This window comes from Cydia fagiglandana, chromosome 6 (assembly GCF_963556715.1).
Source record: "Cydia fagiglandana chromosome 6, ilCydFagi1.1, whole genome shotgun sequence".
NCBI lineage: Eukaryota > Metazoa > Arthropoda > Insecta > Lepidoptera > Tortricidae > Cydia > Cydia fagiglandana.
The window spans coordinates 6946114-6962006 of NC_085937.1; the positions used below are offsets into that span (position 1 = coordinate 6946114).

The window sequence follows — 15893 nt, forward strand, 5'->3', positions numbered from 1 at the left end:
AATCTGAAAAAAAATCTGTGAAAATTTCAACTGTCTAGATAACGATTCATGAGTTACAGCAGTTACAGCCTGGTGACAGACAGACAGACAAACAGACAGACGGACGGACAGCGGAGTCTTAGAAATAGGGTCCCGTTTTTGTTTTTACCCTTTGGGTCTTTGGGTACAGAACCCAAAAAGAGGTTTTGTAGATAATTTGAGAGTTCTTTTTAAAGGAGTCATAAGAACTGAGTCAAGTTTTAAAGCAGAGGACTCAAAAGACTAGAAGAGTGCGCACTTCACACTTTGCTTGTTATGTTTTTTTAGCGGTTTCGGTTTAGCGGGTTGGTGCACCCTATGTAGGGCTACCAGATCGAAAGGCGCTATTATCGGGAAACAATATCAATTATTCGGGATTTTGGGACTTAAGTCGGGAAAAAAAATTCATTCAAATTAAAGTAATTGTATTAAATACAACGATATTTTACTTTATTGGCATTACGTCAGCTCGCTTGCTCGACGACAGTTCGGAACTTGAAATTATTGTTTTATAACGTGAAGCTGTTTTTCGGGACAGTTTACACTTTGTCGGGAATCGGGAATACATGCTAAAAATCGGGAGAATCCCGCCAAATCCCTACACCGGGAAATATGGATACAAGGTGGAAAACAAATGAAGCGTGAAGAGACCTGAGCGAGCTTGACAATAACCGTGCGAAGTGGTGGAGAAAACGGTTGAAAAGCGGCCCTTTCTTTTTAGGTTATTATTATTGTGAGCCCATATTGTCCCACTGTTGGGCAAAGGCCTCCCTCTTATTCTTCCACGTATTCCTACCCTCAGAAGTCTCCCACCAGTCTCTGTCAAAATCAGTCTGTACACAAAACAAGTCTTTTTAAGTATTACCTACGTTGGAAAAATGCTTTTACGAGTCCCGTCTCGAGGGGCTGTTGGACGCAATCATTCGGAGGCTCAATTCGGCTTTAGGGCTAATACTACCCCAGCAAACATTTTAAGTATTTTTTCCTAGGCTCGAAGATGATTTTACCAATTTAAGTAAAAATTACGTCCTAAGTCACCAATTATTTTACGTATTGTACACTTTTACTTCCAAGTCAAAATATAGGGACAATAAAACGTAAATTTCACTTCATAAATACACCATGAAGTCAGGGACTTAGGGGTTGAAAATAAGGCGAAATAGTAGGTAAAATTAACCTTAAATCCTGACCAATAGGTCAAATCTACTAATAAGGTATTTTAGGCGTATTTGCGACGTAATTATTACTTATACGGGGACTATGAAGTCACGGACTTAATGGTTGAAAATAAGTCGAATTACTAGGTAAAATTAACTTCATACCCTGACCAATAGGTCAAATTTACTAATAAGGCCTTTTAGGTGTATATGCGACGTAATTATTTCTTATACGGAGACCATAAAGACAGGGACTTAATGGTTAAAATCAGTCGAAATATTAGGTAAAATTAACTTCGAATCCTGACCAATAGGTCAAATGTACTAATAAGGCATTTTAGGTGTATATGCGACGTAATTATTTCTTATACGGGGACCATGGAGACAGGGACTTAATGGTTGAAAATAAGTCGAAATATTAGGTAAAACTAACTGCAAAGTCTGACCAATAGGTCAAATGTACTAATAAGATATTTTAGGTGTATTTGCGACGTAATTATTTCTTATACGGAGACCTTTAGGTCGTCGATTTTATGTCGATTTAGCTAAAAATTTTAGGTAAATGTTACTTCAAATAGATACCAAATTGCGACCATATAGTTAAAATCACTTGTAAAGTACTATCAATACCATAAGGTTGTGCCGCCATTTTCTTTCATTATAACGAGATGCGAAATATGAAATTGCATAATTTAAGTTGTTATATCTTGAATGGTGCCATCGCACGGTACTTCATTGTGCTAATATTCAAAATAAAACAATATTTTTGATCGAGTCAATACACTCACACACACAAATATTCAATTACAACACTCAATTACAAGCAAATATATGCATTTTGATTTTATAAAATGTTGAAAACTTAAATATTTCAAAAGCCCATCGATAGTTTTGTATGTAAACCTAAAATACTGCACGAAAAAAATTTCTGTGCACTAGATTTCATCGTTCTTCATCTGCGGAATCGGCCTAAATTATTTTACATGACATAGTGGCCGCCATTATCATTGCACAACTTAAAGTTGTTTTCTTGTTAGACATTTTGTTTCTGAGTGAAAAGAATATATAAGCATAATGTTTGTGTCTCTTTTTCTCTTCATCGCGTCTCATCTAAATATTGCCTCGCAGAGTAATTATATGGATAAAAATATGTCACCATCACGTCTAAAGGTGGTAAATATTACCAAATTAGTACATTTCAACTACGCGGCAGGTCGTGGCGACGTCGAATCCACGTCGGAAACATGACCTAGTGTTGACCTAATGGTTGTTATCACTAATTTACCGTCAATAAATACGTCGCCGGCACGTGCGTTTTTTCCCCATTTATGTCGACTCGACGTGCCGACGACGTCGATTCGACGTGCCTCATTTTGGTCCCCTAAATTGTGCCTTTTTCGGAATATTGACCAAAAATGTTTGCTGGGACCCAACTAAAAGACCTAACAAAAAGTGCGGTTGACCAAGAAGAAGCCAATTGGCCACTAATTGGCTATGGCAGTATGCCTAGATATCAAGAACGCATTCAACAGCACATCGCGTTCGAGACGCTGGTTGAAGCACTTCGATACCATAGAGTGCCCCACCTTGAAAGAGTGTTTCGTGCGTATCTTCAAAACCGCCAAGTTATCTGGAAAGCGGCCCTGGGTTTCTAAGCAGAGATACCTAAGAACAGAACTTGTATAAAAGCTATAAATCAGAGAGAGAGAGAGGTATAAGAGAGTGAACAATGGGAAATATTCTTCTCAGTAGTCATTCCTATTACCTGCCTACATTGTAGTTTCTTAGTTTCTACAGAAACCGGCGATTCTAACTATTTTTACGGTCCACATCTAGAATTCTAATTCTAAGAATGGAGACTATTATTCTTACTAGGTACAAATCTACGTTAACCTAGGTACCTAATCTAGTTCATCGAATATGTACCTACCTATCAAGTGCTCGACTGTGATCTCCCTGTCTTTGAAAAAATAAAAAATATAAAGTCAGCCACGCTCGTGTCAAGACAACGATATTAATACAAAAGCAGCTATAGGTATACAGAATAAGCCTAATATATTATAAAAAAAAGAAACCATTTGTATTAAGTACCTACATTATGATTTTATGGATATTTTCATTTGGTTCTTGTAAACCTCGCTACGACAACTAATAATAAAACACAATACATATTCGCGTCCTTTGTGCCATGCCGTGTCGCAAGCTGTATATTTATCGCTCGTATCTCCGCCGAGCTGACAACAATGCCCTCAATGTGCGGCCCGCATCCGGACCCCTCGCTATAATCCAAAATGTCCGTTTATTTTTCTACATGAGCAGCGTACAAAAAACAAAGTTGAAAATCGAACTAGAGAGAGAGGCAAACACGCAACTGCCGAGCCGCGTCGGGCGGGGCACTGCGTCGCGTGTTCTTATTGGTCGTCTCGGCTTCTGGCCCGCCGCCCGCGAAGAGCGGCCAATCAGGCGTGCGTTCGTATCTCCCCTCCCGCACCCCGCAGCCACGAAACGACGACGGCTCACGAATACCGACCCGATTCGACACGACTGTGAGTGCCTTAGTTACTTCACACGCGTTCTGATAGCCGGTCGCTTTCGCTGACGTTTTCAGTGAAATTTAAATAAGCTGGACCACTTTCGCGACCGAATCTTTGTTATCTTTCGACGTAGTCAAGTCGTTTGTCATCGGAGCTGTGTTGTGCCGCTACTAAACAGGTATAATTTAAAACAAATACGTCACATTGATCCTAAAGTCATACTGAACCTAATACTTTTTACAGAATTAAAATATCTCTTCAAAATCCCGTGATAAACAAGTAATTTCGCACCGGATGATCGAACGTAAAAGCGGTGTCCTCGTAATCAACGTAGGCCGTTCGGCGCGGCAACGTCGCGCGTAAATAATAGGGTAGCGCCGTGTTTCTCTCGCAGCCGGCGCGGGCTGGCAACGCCGCGTGGCTCCGCGGGAAGCGCCCGGCGCATTCACCGACAACCGAATATACCTACCTAGCCGCGACCACGCGCAATCACAACAACTGCTTTCCTTTTGCAAATTATAACTTGTACTTAGATGCCAACTCATTCGGAGTTTATCTTTGATGGTTTGTCTACACCTAGGATCTTATCTTGATATACCTATAAATCTAATTAATGTAGCACACCCTTATATACATATTAATTATGTGTTATATACAATTACCTATCTTATATGTATGTTAATTTATATTCACGATAATACTAATATTAACATCTTAACAGCATCTATAAAACTTGATAGTATTATAAACTGAAAATAAGGCACGATGTTGATGAAAATAAAACTTGTTTACAGATATCGAGCGGTTGTTTGGAGACCGGTGGCGCGCTCTGTCGGCGCGGCGAGGAGTGACGCGAGCGGGACGCGCGGGGCGAGGACCGCCTCCCCCTACTTCAGTTTCTGCCGAGAGATCATACGAGGAGGCCGCGTCGCGCGACTTCAAATTCAAGGGACGTTCGCGCGGCAACTTTAAACTGTGACAGTGTGTGTTGACAAGAACAGTGTACTGGATTGCGGTGCCTAACCATTTGGATGCAGTGATCGGATCACACTAACTGGATTGCAGTGTTTTTCTTGGATCTGTTGTACAATTTTGGCCGGCAAACTGGGGATGCACAAGATGGGCCTCGGCGACAGCGTGTACGCCGCCGAGCGTATCATGAAGAAGAGAATTAAAAAGGTAAGCTTTCATTATTTTTAACGCACGCAAAAGTTTACGCAATTTGTTTAAGCAAGATCACATACTGGCTTTAGCGCTTGGCTTGTTTCATAATAACAGCTTGTTTTCGTTCGCGAATTAAAACACGCTTTGTGTAGTTAGTGCCCGATGCATGGTCTGATTATAATTTAGATTCTGGTGCATTAATCCTGGCATTGTGGCGGCAGCAGCTGGTAAGGGTTCAGGTTCCTTTCACGCGTGTTTATCGTTGCTTATTATTATCAAGGCTCCCCTTACATGGCTCACAGAAACTGGGGCCCACTGAGAAATTGAATGGCCCATTATGCCCGTCTTGAGATTATATTAAGTTTTTGATAGTAAACAAGTTTCTCGTAAGGGTAGCCTTGTGACATTGTGACGTCTTTTTATGTGTCTTTTGGTTCTGTTACTAACCCTGAGTTTGAATAAAAGTTTGAATGGTTCGTGTTTTTTTCTTGTGTGTCCGGTTTTGTTGTGGGCTGCACGGGTATGGTAAAGGTCACACACGGGGAAACTCGGCTTGTGGGAGGCGAGTGTTAACTCGATACGCCCACTGCGGTAAGTGCTCTTTGAAGTCCTAACTCCTAATAAGACGTTTCATTCATAACAGTGTATTTAATTACAGACATTTTAGCAAAATTGAGTAGTTCCCATTTGTTCTATGGAACGTTACGACAAGCAATGGAACAAAATGGGAATTATTTCCTAAGAAATTATTGATATATTTTTCCTTTACCAAGGGAACAAATGGGAATACCTCAAATTTACTGCAGCACTCTTTCGTGTAAAATTGCAAATATTTCACTCGGTTTACAAAGTGTTATAGACTGTCACAAGTTCTTTTTCATTTAACAAACTTAAAATATCGGGTTACATTTTTTGCCAGTATAATGTCAATGCTTCATATAACACTGGGCGTACACGTCAGTTTCCGGAGTTACAATAACATGCTCAGGGGCAACTGCGTACATTTTATGATTAATCGCGATGCTCTCGTGTGCAGTTATTTACTACTCTTCAATTTTATACTTTCACTGAATAACACGATTGTAGATATTTTTTCTGACATAGGTACTTACGTCTAATCTTTTTTTAAACATAGCAAGATTTATTTATAGGTATGAATAAATTTTGAAGCAAGTTAAAAAGAAAACAATACTGTTTTAGTTAGAGGTTTTGAATGCCCAATAATTGCCCATCTGCATTACTCTAATAAATAAGTAGATTATCACTGTGTTCATGTCCTCTTAGTATTTTTTTAATTAAGTATTTCTTACTGACTCCTTTTTTCTTGCCTTCTTTTAAGATTTTTGCGCAATTTAATGCGCTGATTAATTTGTTCCGTAAACGTTTCGTCGTATAGTTCTATGAAATAATCTGGGCTGAATTGTACACACTAGACCTTGGTACACAAGGTACCTTATTGTCTAACCTAGATTTTATGCTTAGATTTCTCATATACCTAAATATTAAGTCTTACAAAAAATCATCATGCAACGAAACTATTTGCGTATTAAAAGAAATCGAAAAATCGTTAACTTACTTAACAAAGTACAACCAATTAGAAAAATGTATACTTTACAAAAAAAATACTGCGTTCAAATACACGTTACTTATACCATGTATTGAAATGTATTTTCTATTCAAAGCCGGGAATAATTCGAAATTCATAATTCATCAACCATATCATCCTGATGCACTCTAATAGGAAATGAATCCCGAAATAGGCTTCATAGCCGGAATATCAATATTAAACCGTCATAGGCCTTAATTAATCCTATTCCTGGAGCCCGGTCTGCCATGCGTCCATTTGCGCTGGGGTGGCTCTGAAATATGTCATAGCCATATTTGCAAGGGGTTATGCAGAAAATGTGCTGAAATTTAGTTAGGTTAGGTTAGTGAGAAGTTTAAAACTGCAGGTAATCTATTTATTGCGATACTCTCCCTTGTTATGGATAATTTTAGGCATATTTAAGCCAAATCATAGATAAGGATAACCTACTTATTGTAGAAACAATATATTACAGCTAGGATTTATACCAAGGCTTGGCAGAAATTATAGAAAATGTGAAAATATGGTGTTCGACAGTTTTTGAGCAGCCTTGTTTTTGTGTAGAGGTTTTAAAAAAATTGCAAAATGTAAATACTAGAAAAATTACCACATTTATTATGATTTGGATCTCCACCACATCCTAAACAATTTTTATTCTTAGATTCCTTAGGTCTGAATCAGTTTTTATATTGATAGTGTATTTATTGGTATTTATAAGTGATAAAATATACTGGGTCAAGCAGATCTTGTCAGTAGAAAAAGGCGGCAAATTTGAAAAATGTAGGCGCGAAAGGATATCGTCTCATAGAAAATTTGAATTTCGCGCCTTTTTCTACTGACAAGATTTGCTTGACCATCTATATTTAATCCTTATTTATTCCTGTAGTTTACCACCGTTATTTTAAGCAAGCTCTTTATCACATTTTAGTTAAGGGGCCCACTGATTAAGTCCGCCGAATGGTATTGGCCTGTCAGTTAGAACAAAATTTTGACAGTTCCGAACAACTGACAGACTGACTGTTATAGAACAGTTCTCATTAGTCAAAGCTAATACCCAGCCCGTTCCGACTTCACGAAGCTAAATTGGAACAGATTTAGCGAACACGTGACTCGTGACTAGCAGTTAACGACACGTATTGTTTTGTACACACGCAGTGCTGAAGCAAACGTACAGAATGCAACCATGAGTTAAGTGACTATGACAATATATTGTGTATAAATAACGCCTTGAAAACGTGCGAAGTTTTCTACTCTTGTATTGATATCATATCTGTGCTAAATAGGGGCCAATTTTTGAATTTCGACCACGCGATTTCGTAAGAAGTGTTTCGTTCAATAATATCTCCAGTACCAGGCATTTAAATTCTACTAATAGGATTGAAAACGAGTGGTCAATACAACACCACTAGAATCCAAATTTATGTTTTTCACAGATTTTCCAGTGACCAAATCGAACAATCGAAATTAAAAAATCGCCCCCTGGTCCATTACGCTGTATATGCTAGTTATGCTACATTACATTAAAGACTTAACTGCATTCCTTCATCTATTTCCCAATAGCTTAAAGTATCTAAGCATATTTAAATTACCAATATCAAGCTAATGAGCTAGGCACACTGGGCTTTAAATATCTGAGAAGGTTAGTCAGGCTCCGACACATATTGTTTTGGTCACACGTAGTGCTGAATCAAACGGACCTAGGTCTAGTCTTATCTAGACTAGACCTAGGGACCTTTAACTTGTTTAGTTAGCTTGGGCCGTATAGTTTTAGATCAAATCCTGCGAAATTTTGTTCTGTATTATGAGTCCTATGCCCAGGCTTCAATTTTGCTCTGGGTAAGGGCTTCACAATTTCTAATGCCTTCATACATTTTACATAGCTGCACTGCAATATCGAGATTTGAAACCCAACAAGGGGCTTTATTTAAATATCCGCAACGGTCTTCCGTTACAATACTTCCGCGTACAGAAATAAAGTACCTACAACCCACATATTTACTAGGTAGAAGGAAAAGCTTGGAATAATATGGACTAAGCCAATATTCATGATTGAATAATTTAATATCACGTGTACATTTATATACACAAATTCACACTACAAATTTGAACGTGAAACGTACCCATTATTAAACTTCATTCATTATGACAAGCTGCAGCCGAAGTTAGCCCGTACGGCACGACCGCGTCAAATTTAGGAAACTACTTAATACCAATATAAATAAACCTATACCAGTGGGATTTAAACCATCTCGTTAGTCAAATAAAGGCTATTTCAATCTGATATCTCCTTCGCTTCTTATCTGTCGGCATAGTCTAACGTCGAGCTAACGTACCAAGTTGCACGAATTTCGACTCTCCATCACAGTCATACGGCGCAAAATGTATAAACAGCTTGTAATTCATAAAGAAACTCCTACAGAGCGCTGTGGCCCTGGTATCTCGGAGCGAACGCGCCAGTATTCGGCTACGACCGAACGGACGTCGAGTGCGCATGCTCCCCGCCGGTTCCGCCGACCAATCAGCGCGAAGCACTGGCTCGCTAGCGACTAATGCATTCCGCACGTCTATTCCAAGAAAACTAACTCAATTGGGTTTGATGGATGCATCTTAACTTTTTGTTTTCTTCACAAGAAATGCCGCCAGTGTAGTAAATCTTACCGTAATAGCCGTGATTCGCGTTAGAATATGTTGTGTTGTTTTTGCGACCAGATAGATGCCACTTTTCCACTACACTTTTGCTCACAACATTCGTTGTAGTTCAGGGGTTGACGGTGAGATGGCGTTGTTATAAATTAATAGAAAAGTAAGGCAAACCCCGTTGATTGCTTGTCTGTTAAAGAAAGTTTCAAGAAGGGTGGTTTAGGGTAAGCTTATAGTTAATATTTATAAGTTTCTTGTATTAGAAAGAATATTTGAGCAGTGTGCTAATTCGTTTCCTGTTTTTACTCTTATTTATTCAATTGTTGCTGTAATCAATACAATCATAACCTTGCATTTAAATAACCTTGAAGTTATCTGATTGCAAATTGAATTTATTCACGTGCAATATATTTGTCGGTGGCAGTACTATTACATGGGTACCAAAATTAATATTAGGTATGACTTGATGAAGAGTATAAATTTTAAAATTACAAAGACATACCAAAATATACAATATAAAATCTAGGTACTCTAAAATGTATGATGGTCAGGCAACTGGTGACCTATTATTATAGATAATAGAATAGCACTACATAAATATTAATTTGTGTTAATAAAGTGTATTTCAAATTACAACGGCACTTGAATTAAAAAACGTCACAGTAGGTAAAAATTAACAAAAAAACATCGTTATCCACGGGTCACGATCTCACCCAAAGCCTTCGAGAGCGCCAAGAAGCGACGCGGGTCGACACAAAGCGGCCAAATTTTCTATAAATAATCGCCTGACAATGCCGAGCTGTAATTTTATCCGGCCCTACCTATATCGGAATGAAATAAAAAACGCGAAAAGAACAGGGGAAGGTGTGGAGAGGACATTTTTTATTTTGCAACTATTTTATCTGTTATTTTAACAGATTTTAGCCTTGCCTTATGGGCAATAGCCCAGTTAATTGAGATTATTATGAAATAAATGTCATGGGGAAGTTTACAAGGTATAGTATAAAAAATATTTAGATAAAAAAACTATAGATATGAACATGACACATTGCATAAAATCCGTGAGACCTCAAAGTCAATGCAAAAATATTATTTACTTATTTTTACTAACCTAACTTAACGGGCAAGATTGAGGGGAATAGAAGCAGAGGAAGGCTCATATATCTCAGCCAAATAAAAGATAGAGTTTCTGTCGTGTCGTACGAGGGAGTAAAAAGGCTGGCCCAGCAAAAAGAAGAGTGACGATTACTCCACCGACAAGAGCATAGCTGTTAAATATTGATGATGATGAACTAACCTAACTATATTTTTTTAAGACTGAGATGACATGACGCAATCTGTTATTACCAGGATACCAAGTTTGAACAGTGTGATCGGGTACAGGCCAACACGATAGACACTCTAGTAGTTATATATTGGTAACTTAGTAGGTTGATGAACACATTGCTTGTAATACAGAGTTAATAAAATAAAATAAATAAAAGCCACAATTACATCCACTGCTCTCGATGTTCCAATTCTTCCTTTCATTATAACTACACTCTTATATACCTACCCGTTGCGTAGGTACCGGGCCGCCACCCTTCAAAAAAACTATGTGAAGGGTCCCCCTATATTTAGAAAGCATACTTAATCGGGTACACGTTCGCTCCGAATATTAAAGCAGTGAATGGGGAAACGTCATATGGGAACGGACCCCTCGCAATTAGAGAGAACGCATTGTCTGCCACTTGCGTGGCATTCCGTTACACGCGGCGCGACGGGAACCACAATGCGAAATCGAGTTCTCACAGTATTCGGAGCTTGGTTCTTAAACGTCGTTGAATGAGTGTTTTGCTTGATGACTGCTGGCTTCGTCTTCTGTAATGATTTTGACTGTACAAAAGATACTGTAGTATAGTCATCAGGTTGTCTAACTTTATTTAGACGCCTGTTGCAATTTTCTTCAAACAAACAGATATATACTTATCTAGAAGTGCTTGTTTACCTTTTTAGTGTACCCTACAAAAATTTGTTCACGGTACACTTATGGATCAATTTGGTCTTGCAAATCAGTTAAATTAGTTTTATCCGTTTTCCTGACATAAAACTTAGAGACACCTTTTCATGACAATTACAAGAATTAATCAATGTCATTATGTCATCACAAAAAATATAGTCTCCTTTTAGTCACAACTGAACTAAACGATATATTGTCGATATCCATGTTCACTTGCCTAAATTGGCCTATTTTGTCGATTTAGGCCTGAAACAAAATCCCACCATCAATCCCACTTCCACATACGAAATCGGAAACGACATCAAAGAACATGGACACCGTTACGAACATAAAAATGAGAGACAAGTTGACACTCAGTCATTATAAACGCCTTTAAAGATGAAAGGTAATATAAAAGCATAAAGCCCATACAGCGACTGCTTTTTTAATGCAGTATTATAATGCGCCCGACGATCGGTCGTTATGCCCCACGCATTATTATGTAGATGGGAAACGAAACGGAAAGGTTTTTTTGTGGCTTTATCTGATGTAGATAAAGCCATAAAGGTATAGTAATTAGTGAAGGATATTGCAGGTGAGATGTTCCCACATGATGCGATATTTTACAGGAGACTAAATTTTTGACGCATATGCTATGGACGTTGTATTTTTGCCCCTACAGGACCGCATTGCTCAATCTACAAATGTAAGCACTTTTGGTAATTACTAAGCTGAACCGTGCCCCCACAAAATCGTCCCGTTGCCAGACCTCACCCTTCTTTATAACTCTTCTAAATCATCCGCAGCACATAATTCCATATTCCTATAATGGAATGTAATCAGTAACGCCGCCTGCGAAGGGCCGCGAGGGTCAGCGCTGGAAAATATTTGGTGTATCTGCGTCCCTCCATTATTGTGTTTTTCTTATCGGTCCCGCAGGGAATGATGACTCTTAATTGAGTTATTATTTGCATTCATATTTCGGTCCAAGGGTTATTTGTTCATCAGATTCAACAGTTAGCAGAAATCTTATAATAAGTTTTAATCTGCTTTGTCTGATAAATGGGTATAATCTAAGTCAAGGAATAATCTCAGCTCTTGTTTAGGAATCTCATAATTTTTCCGCTTAAAAGCATAACTATCCCCCCTTGGATATTTTGTCTGTTAATCAGAAAGACCCATCCGATAATTTATCGTATTCACCTATCGATTCCAATACAACAGTACCTTTCTAACAATGAAGAAACGCGGCGTCTGCAAATCAAATCAGTTCGGTCATGTCCTCCACAAGTGTTTGTGCAGCGACTTAGACTCGAGTGCGGAAGGGTCGCCCCCTGCGCGGCCTGCAGCCCTACATCGCCCTTTTGCTTAATTTGCCCAATACAAGCATTCGTTAGCGCAAGAATTTTACCTATCAAAGGTTCAGGTCCTTTTGTGACAGCTTAATTATGAATTTGGATTTGAATGGTGCTCTTTATTGAAAAAAATTGAATATCGGTCGTTGTCAATGTCACCATCTAGTTATTTAAAACATATATAATTTAAAAACTATTTCACGGTTATCATGTCAAAGTTAATATAAATTCTAATGAATATTACTTAAACCTCGACCTTAATGTCAAAATGGATCACCGAATTTACAATCAACATGACGTTGGTTAAAGTTACATATGTAAACAGACCCCAAAACGAAACAGATAAAATCAAAATCTATCTAAATACCAAGGCCAATTAAATAATTATGGCCCGTCTAACAGCGTGTTCGTCGATTTTATAACACTATTGCCAAATACATTTGTGTTTAATGGTCTATATAAGATTAACAATCTGTTATGGCACAAAACAGATAGGTACAGAAATCAATCTACATACAAAGTGCGCTCGAGCAACGCACACATAGACACTGCTCACGGACACGATATCTCGGACCGGTTGGGACCACTGCGAGCGCGAGTACCATCCGCTTGAAACACGCGTCTGTGAACTTTTTTGTGCAATAATGGAGAAACAAACAAAAAGTTATTATAACTGTTCAGTGGACGATTGTTTAAATTCAACATTAAACGGTGAATTGACGTTTTTTAAGCTACTTATCAGTGGTTTCAGAGATAATGCGAATTTATTACATTGTACATGAGAATGCGAATTTATTATATTACACTTTAAAATATAATAATCGTGCTTTTCGCCAATCTCGAAATCATCGCAAGATATTTTCTGTGACAAATTTGTAATATAACAATGACATTAAAATTTTAATATTTGAGTTATTAATGTCATTATTAATTTTTATTTCTATTCTTCCCGTTTCATCCTCAACAGCAACGAATCAAACAACTAGATACGAGATACGATACGATACATACGAGTGCCACTAACTACCACGATAGTTTTTTGTGCATAAGCCATAGTTGACAACCCTAGAGCGACCGCCGAGCGTAGGTATGAAAAGTAAAGTACATACATGTGATTGACTTCTGTACCTATCTCTTTTGTGGTTATGGATTCGATTTATTCGTGAACTAGGTCTTTATTGCGTTTTACAAAAGAGTTGTGTTGAAAGATTTCACGTCGTTGTTTGATTTATATTTATGTAGGTTATTCATAGGAAGAGTCGTTAAGGAAATGTCTGTATTTGTACAACAAACCCCTATTCAAGTGATATAAGAATCCTTTTGTTGTGGGGATTACGGAGCTGATCTTTGCCTGAAGGTATTGCGTTGCGTCTCGCTGGCATCCTTTGAGCTGTTTTCTACATTTCTATTGGCAAGATTATTAAGCTTCTTATGTATTTGTAGACCGGTTGAATAAACATTAATTATTAATAGACCTCATAGTGGTCGTTTCATTTTCTCATTACCTAGATAATGAGAATATATTCACAGAAGAGCTTCTGTTTACGACAGCAAAAGAGGAAATCATTGAATTATCTGGTTTTGCCGGTTTGCTAAAGATATATTCCAATTCCAAGTTAATTTCTTGTTAGTACAAATATTGACATGTATTTAGTATACCTATCAGTAAATTAAGTCAAATAGCGCTACAACCGCATACATTCTCGTTTTTCCCGCTCATATTTCGATGCGTGACGGGTGACAGTGCATCGATTTAAGTCGAGTCGATGACCACGAGTGCCGTTATCGGTACTGTTTTACAAGGCTCTCCAAGGCTATATAGTTTCATTTCCACTGGCGTTTTGGGTAGCAACGATACGATTTGTAAGATTAGTAACGACATTAACCGTTACATTGACATAATTAATTTCAAAATGTATCGGTTTATTTAACTCTACTTTTTCAAATCATTCGAAATATGTACACGCAATACTTTGCCTTCATCTTCACGAAGTAAAAAAATCATTCATAAAAATTTATCAACATTTTGAAGACGACACGTCCGTGCGGCATCGTGGCAGCAGAGCAACTGGCGACCGCCGGCAGCCCGGCCCAGCCCCGTTCCCAGACTTGCTCGCCTTGTCTGGCGTATCAGTTTTCTCGGCTCGAACCACCACAGCGCGCCGCTGCGCTCCTGGTATTTGAGTTACGAAAGAATACGCGCGAGACTGCGTCGGCTGATAAAAAACCGGCCTTGTTCTTGTTGTTGTTTACCTTTATTATTAGAAATTCTCACTGCAAAGTGACTGATACGTCTTTTTTCTTCACATCGCCCTTAGCAACCGTCACGTGTGAGGTCGTCTGTGTTGTGAGGTCCGTACGTGGCCGGAATAATCACGCTCGCTCGGTGCGAGCTTGTCCTCGGACACTTGTGATGCTGCCCGCGTTCTGCTGGCTGCGAACTTAACTTGATTACGTGAATAATTTACGAAGTCAAGACTTTATTATGCAAAAATTCATGGAGAGCCACCGAGATCTTTCAACATGTATGTTACACACGTATACTCAAATTACACACATGGTTAATTAAACAAAATATCAATACATAACTAGGCATTAACGAAATTATCTTCACTTTACAATCGCTGTTATTATCACAAGTTGTGTATAAACAATGTGGGATAACTGGCACCCATGACCCATGTGCTCGCACCTAAGTCAAGTAAATTTCATTTCTAAACATCTCGGTTCACGCGTTCTGTGTAATTTAATTATCATAGCTGCAGTGTTGCCCTTATTAGGCGTTGTTACGAGTTGTAATTCACAACCTAGGTTCTGTTAGGCTAATAGATACCGAGAGCTGATAAATCAGTGATCTTTAAATCTAAGAAATTCCCACTCACTCTCAATCTAAATAGATTTTAAGTACTTACTTTTAAATATTAACACACTATTGTCATAATTATGAAGCTATAAGGAACGGACTTGATAGGTACAGTCACCTATAATATGTTACACAACAAAGGCCGCAAAACTATCTGACACGATCTTGTTTGTATAGTCATACGATCATGTCACATGTTTTTGCGGCCTTCGAAGAGTAACATACTATTGTAGGTGACTCTACAATAGTATAAAGGTCCTGTTAAATAATAAATTTAAAAAAAATCTTATAACATAATGTAGGCACAATCTGAACTCATCGGCAAAATCAACACTTTCCTTATTTTCCGTATTGGGTACTAGAGAGAAGATATAAAAAGAGATAAAGTAAAGCAAAAATGTGGGCAATACGACTAAAATTCTTCTTCGCTGGTATTAGCTTTATGAATACGTGGTTGTAGGTAGGTACAATAAATATCCATAATTAATTGCCACTATACACTACACTGCATTAGTTAACGTTAAAGTAATATGAAATTTTTCCATGCAATAAAATGTAGCGAACGCTTTAACGGTGACAGACGGGTTGGTACAACCGGT

General features: G+C 38.2%; 1 protein-coding gene across 1 annotated transcript in view; it reads left to right on the forward strand.

Annotated features, from left to right (window-relative positions):
• The first annotated feature begins 4671 nt into the window (after positions 1–4671).
• Positions 4672–15893, forward strand: part of LOC134665096 (polycomb group protein Pc) — a 35297-nt gene continuing 24075 nt past the window's right edge. Inside the window, exon 1 of the mRNA XM_063521917.1 lies at positions 4672–4888. Within this exon, the coding sequence (XP_063377987.1) occupies positions 4820–4888 (69 nt within the window). The 5' untranslated portion in view covers positions 4672–4819. The remainder of the gene's footprint in view (positions 4889–15893) is intronic.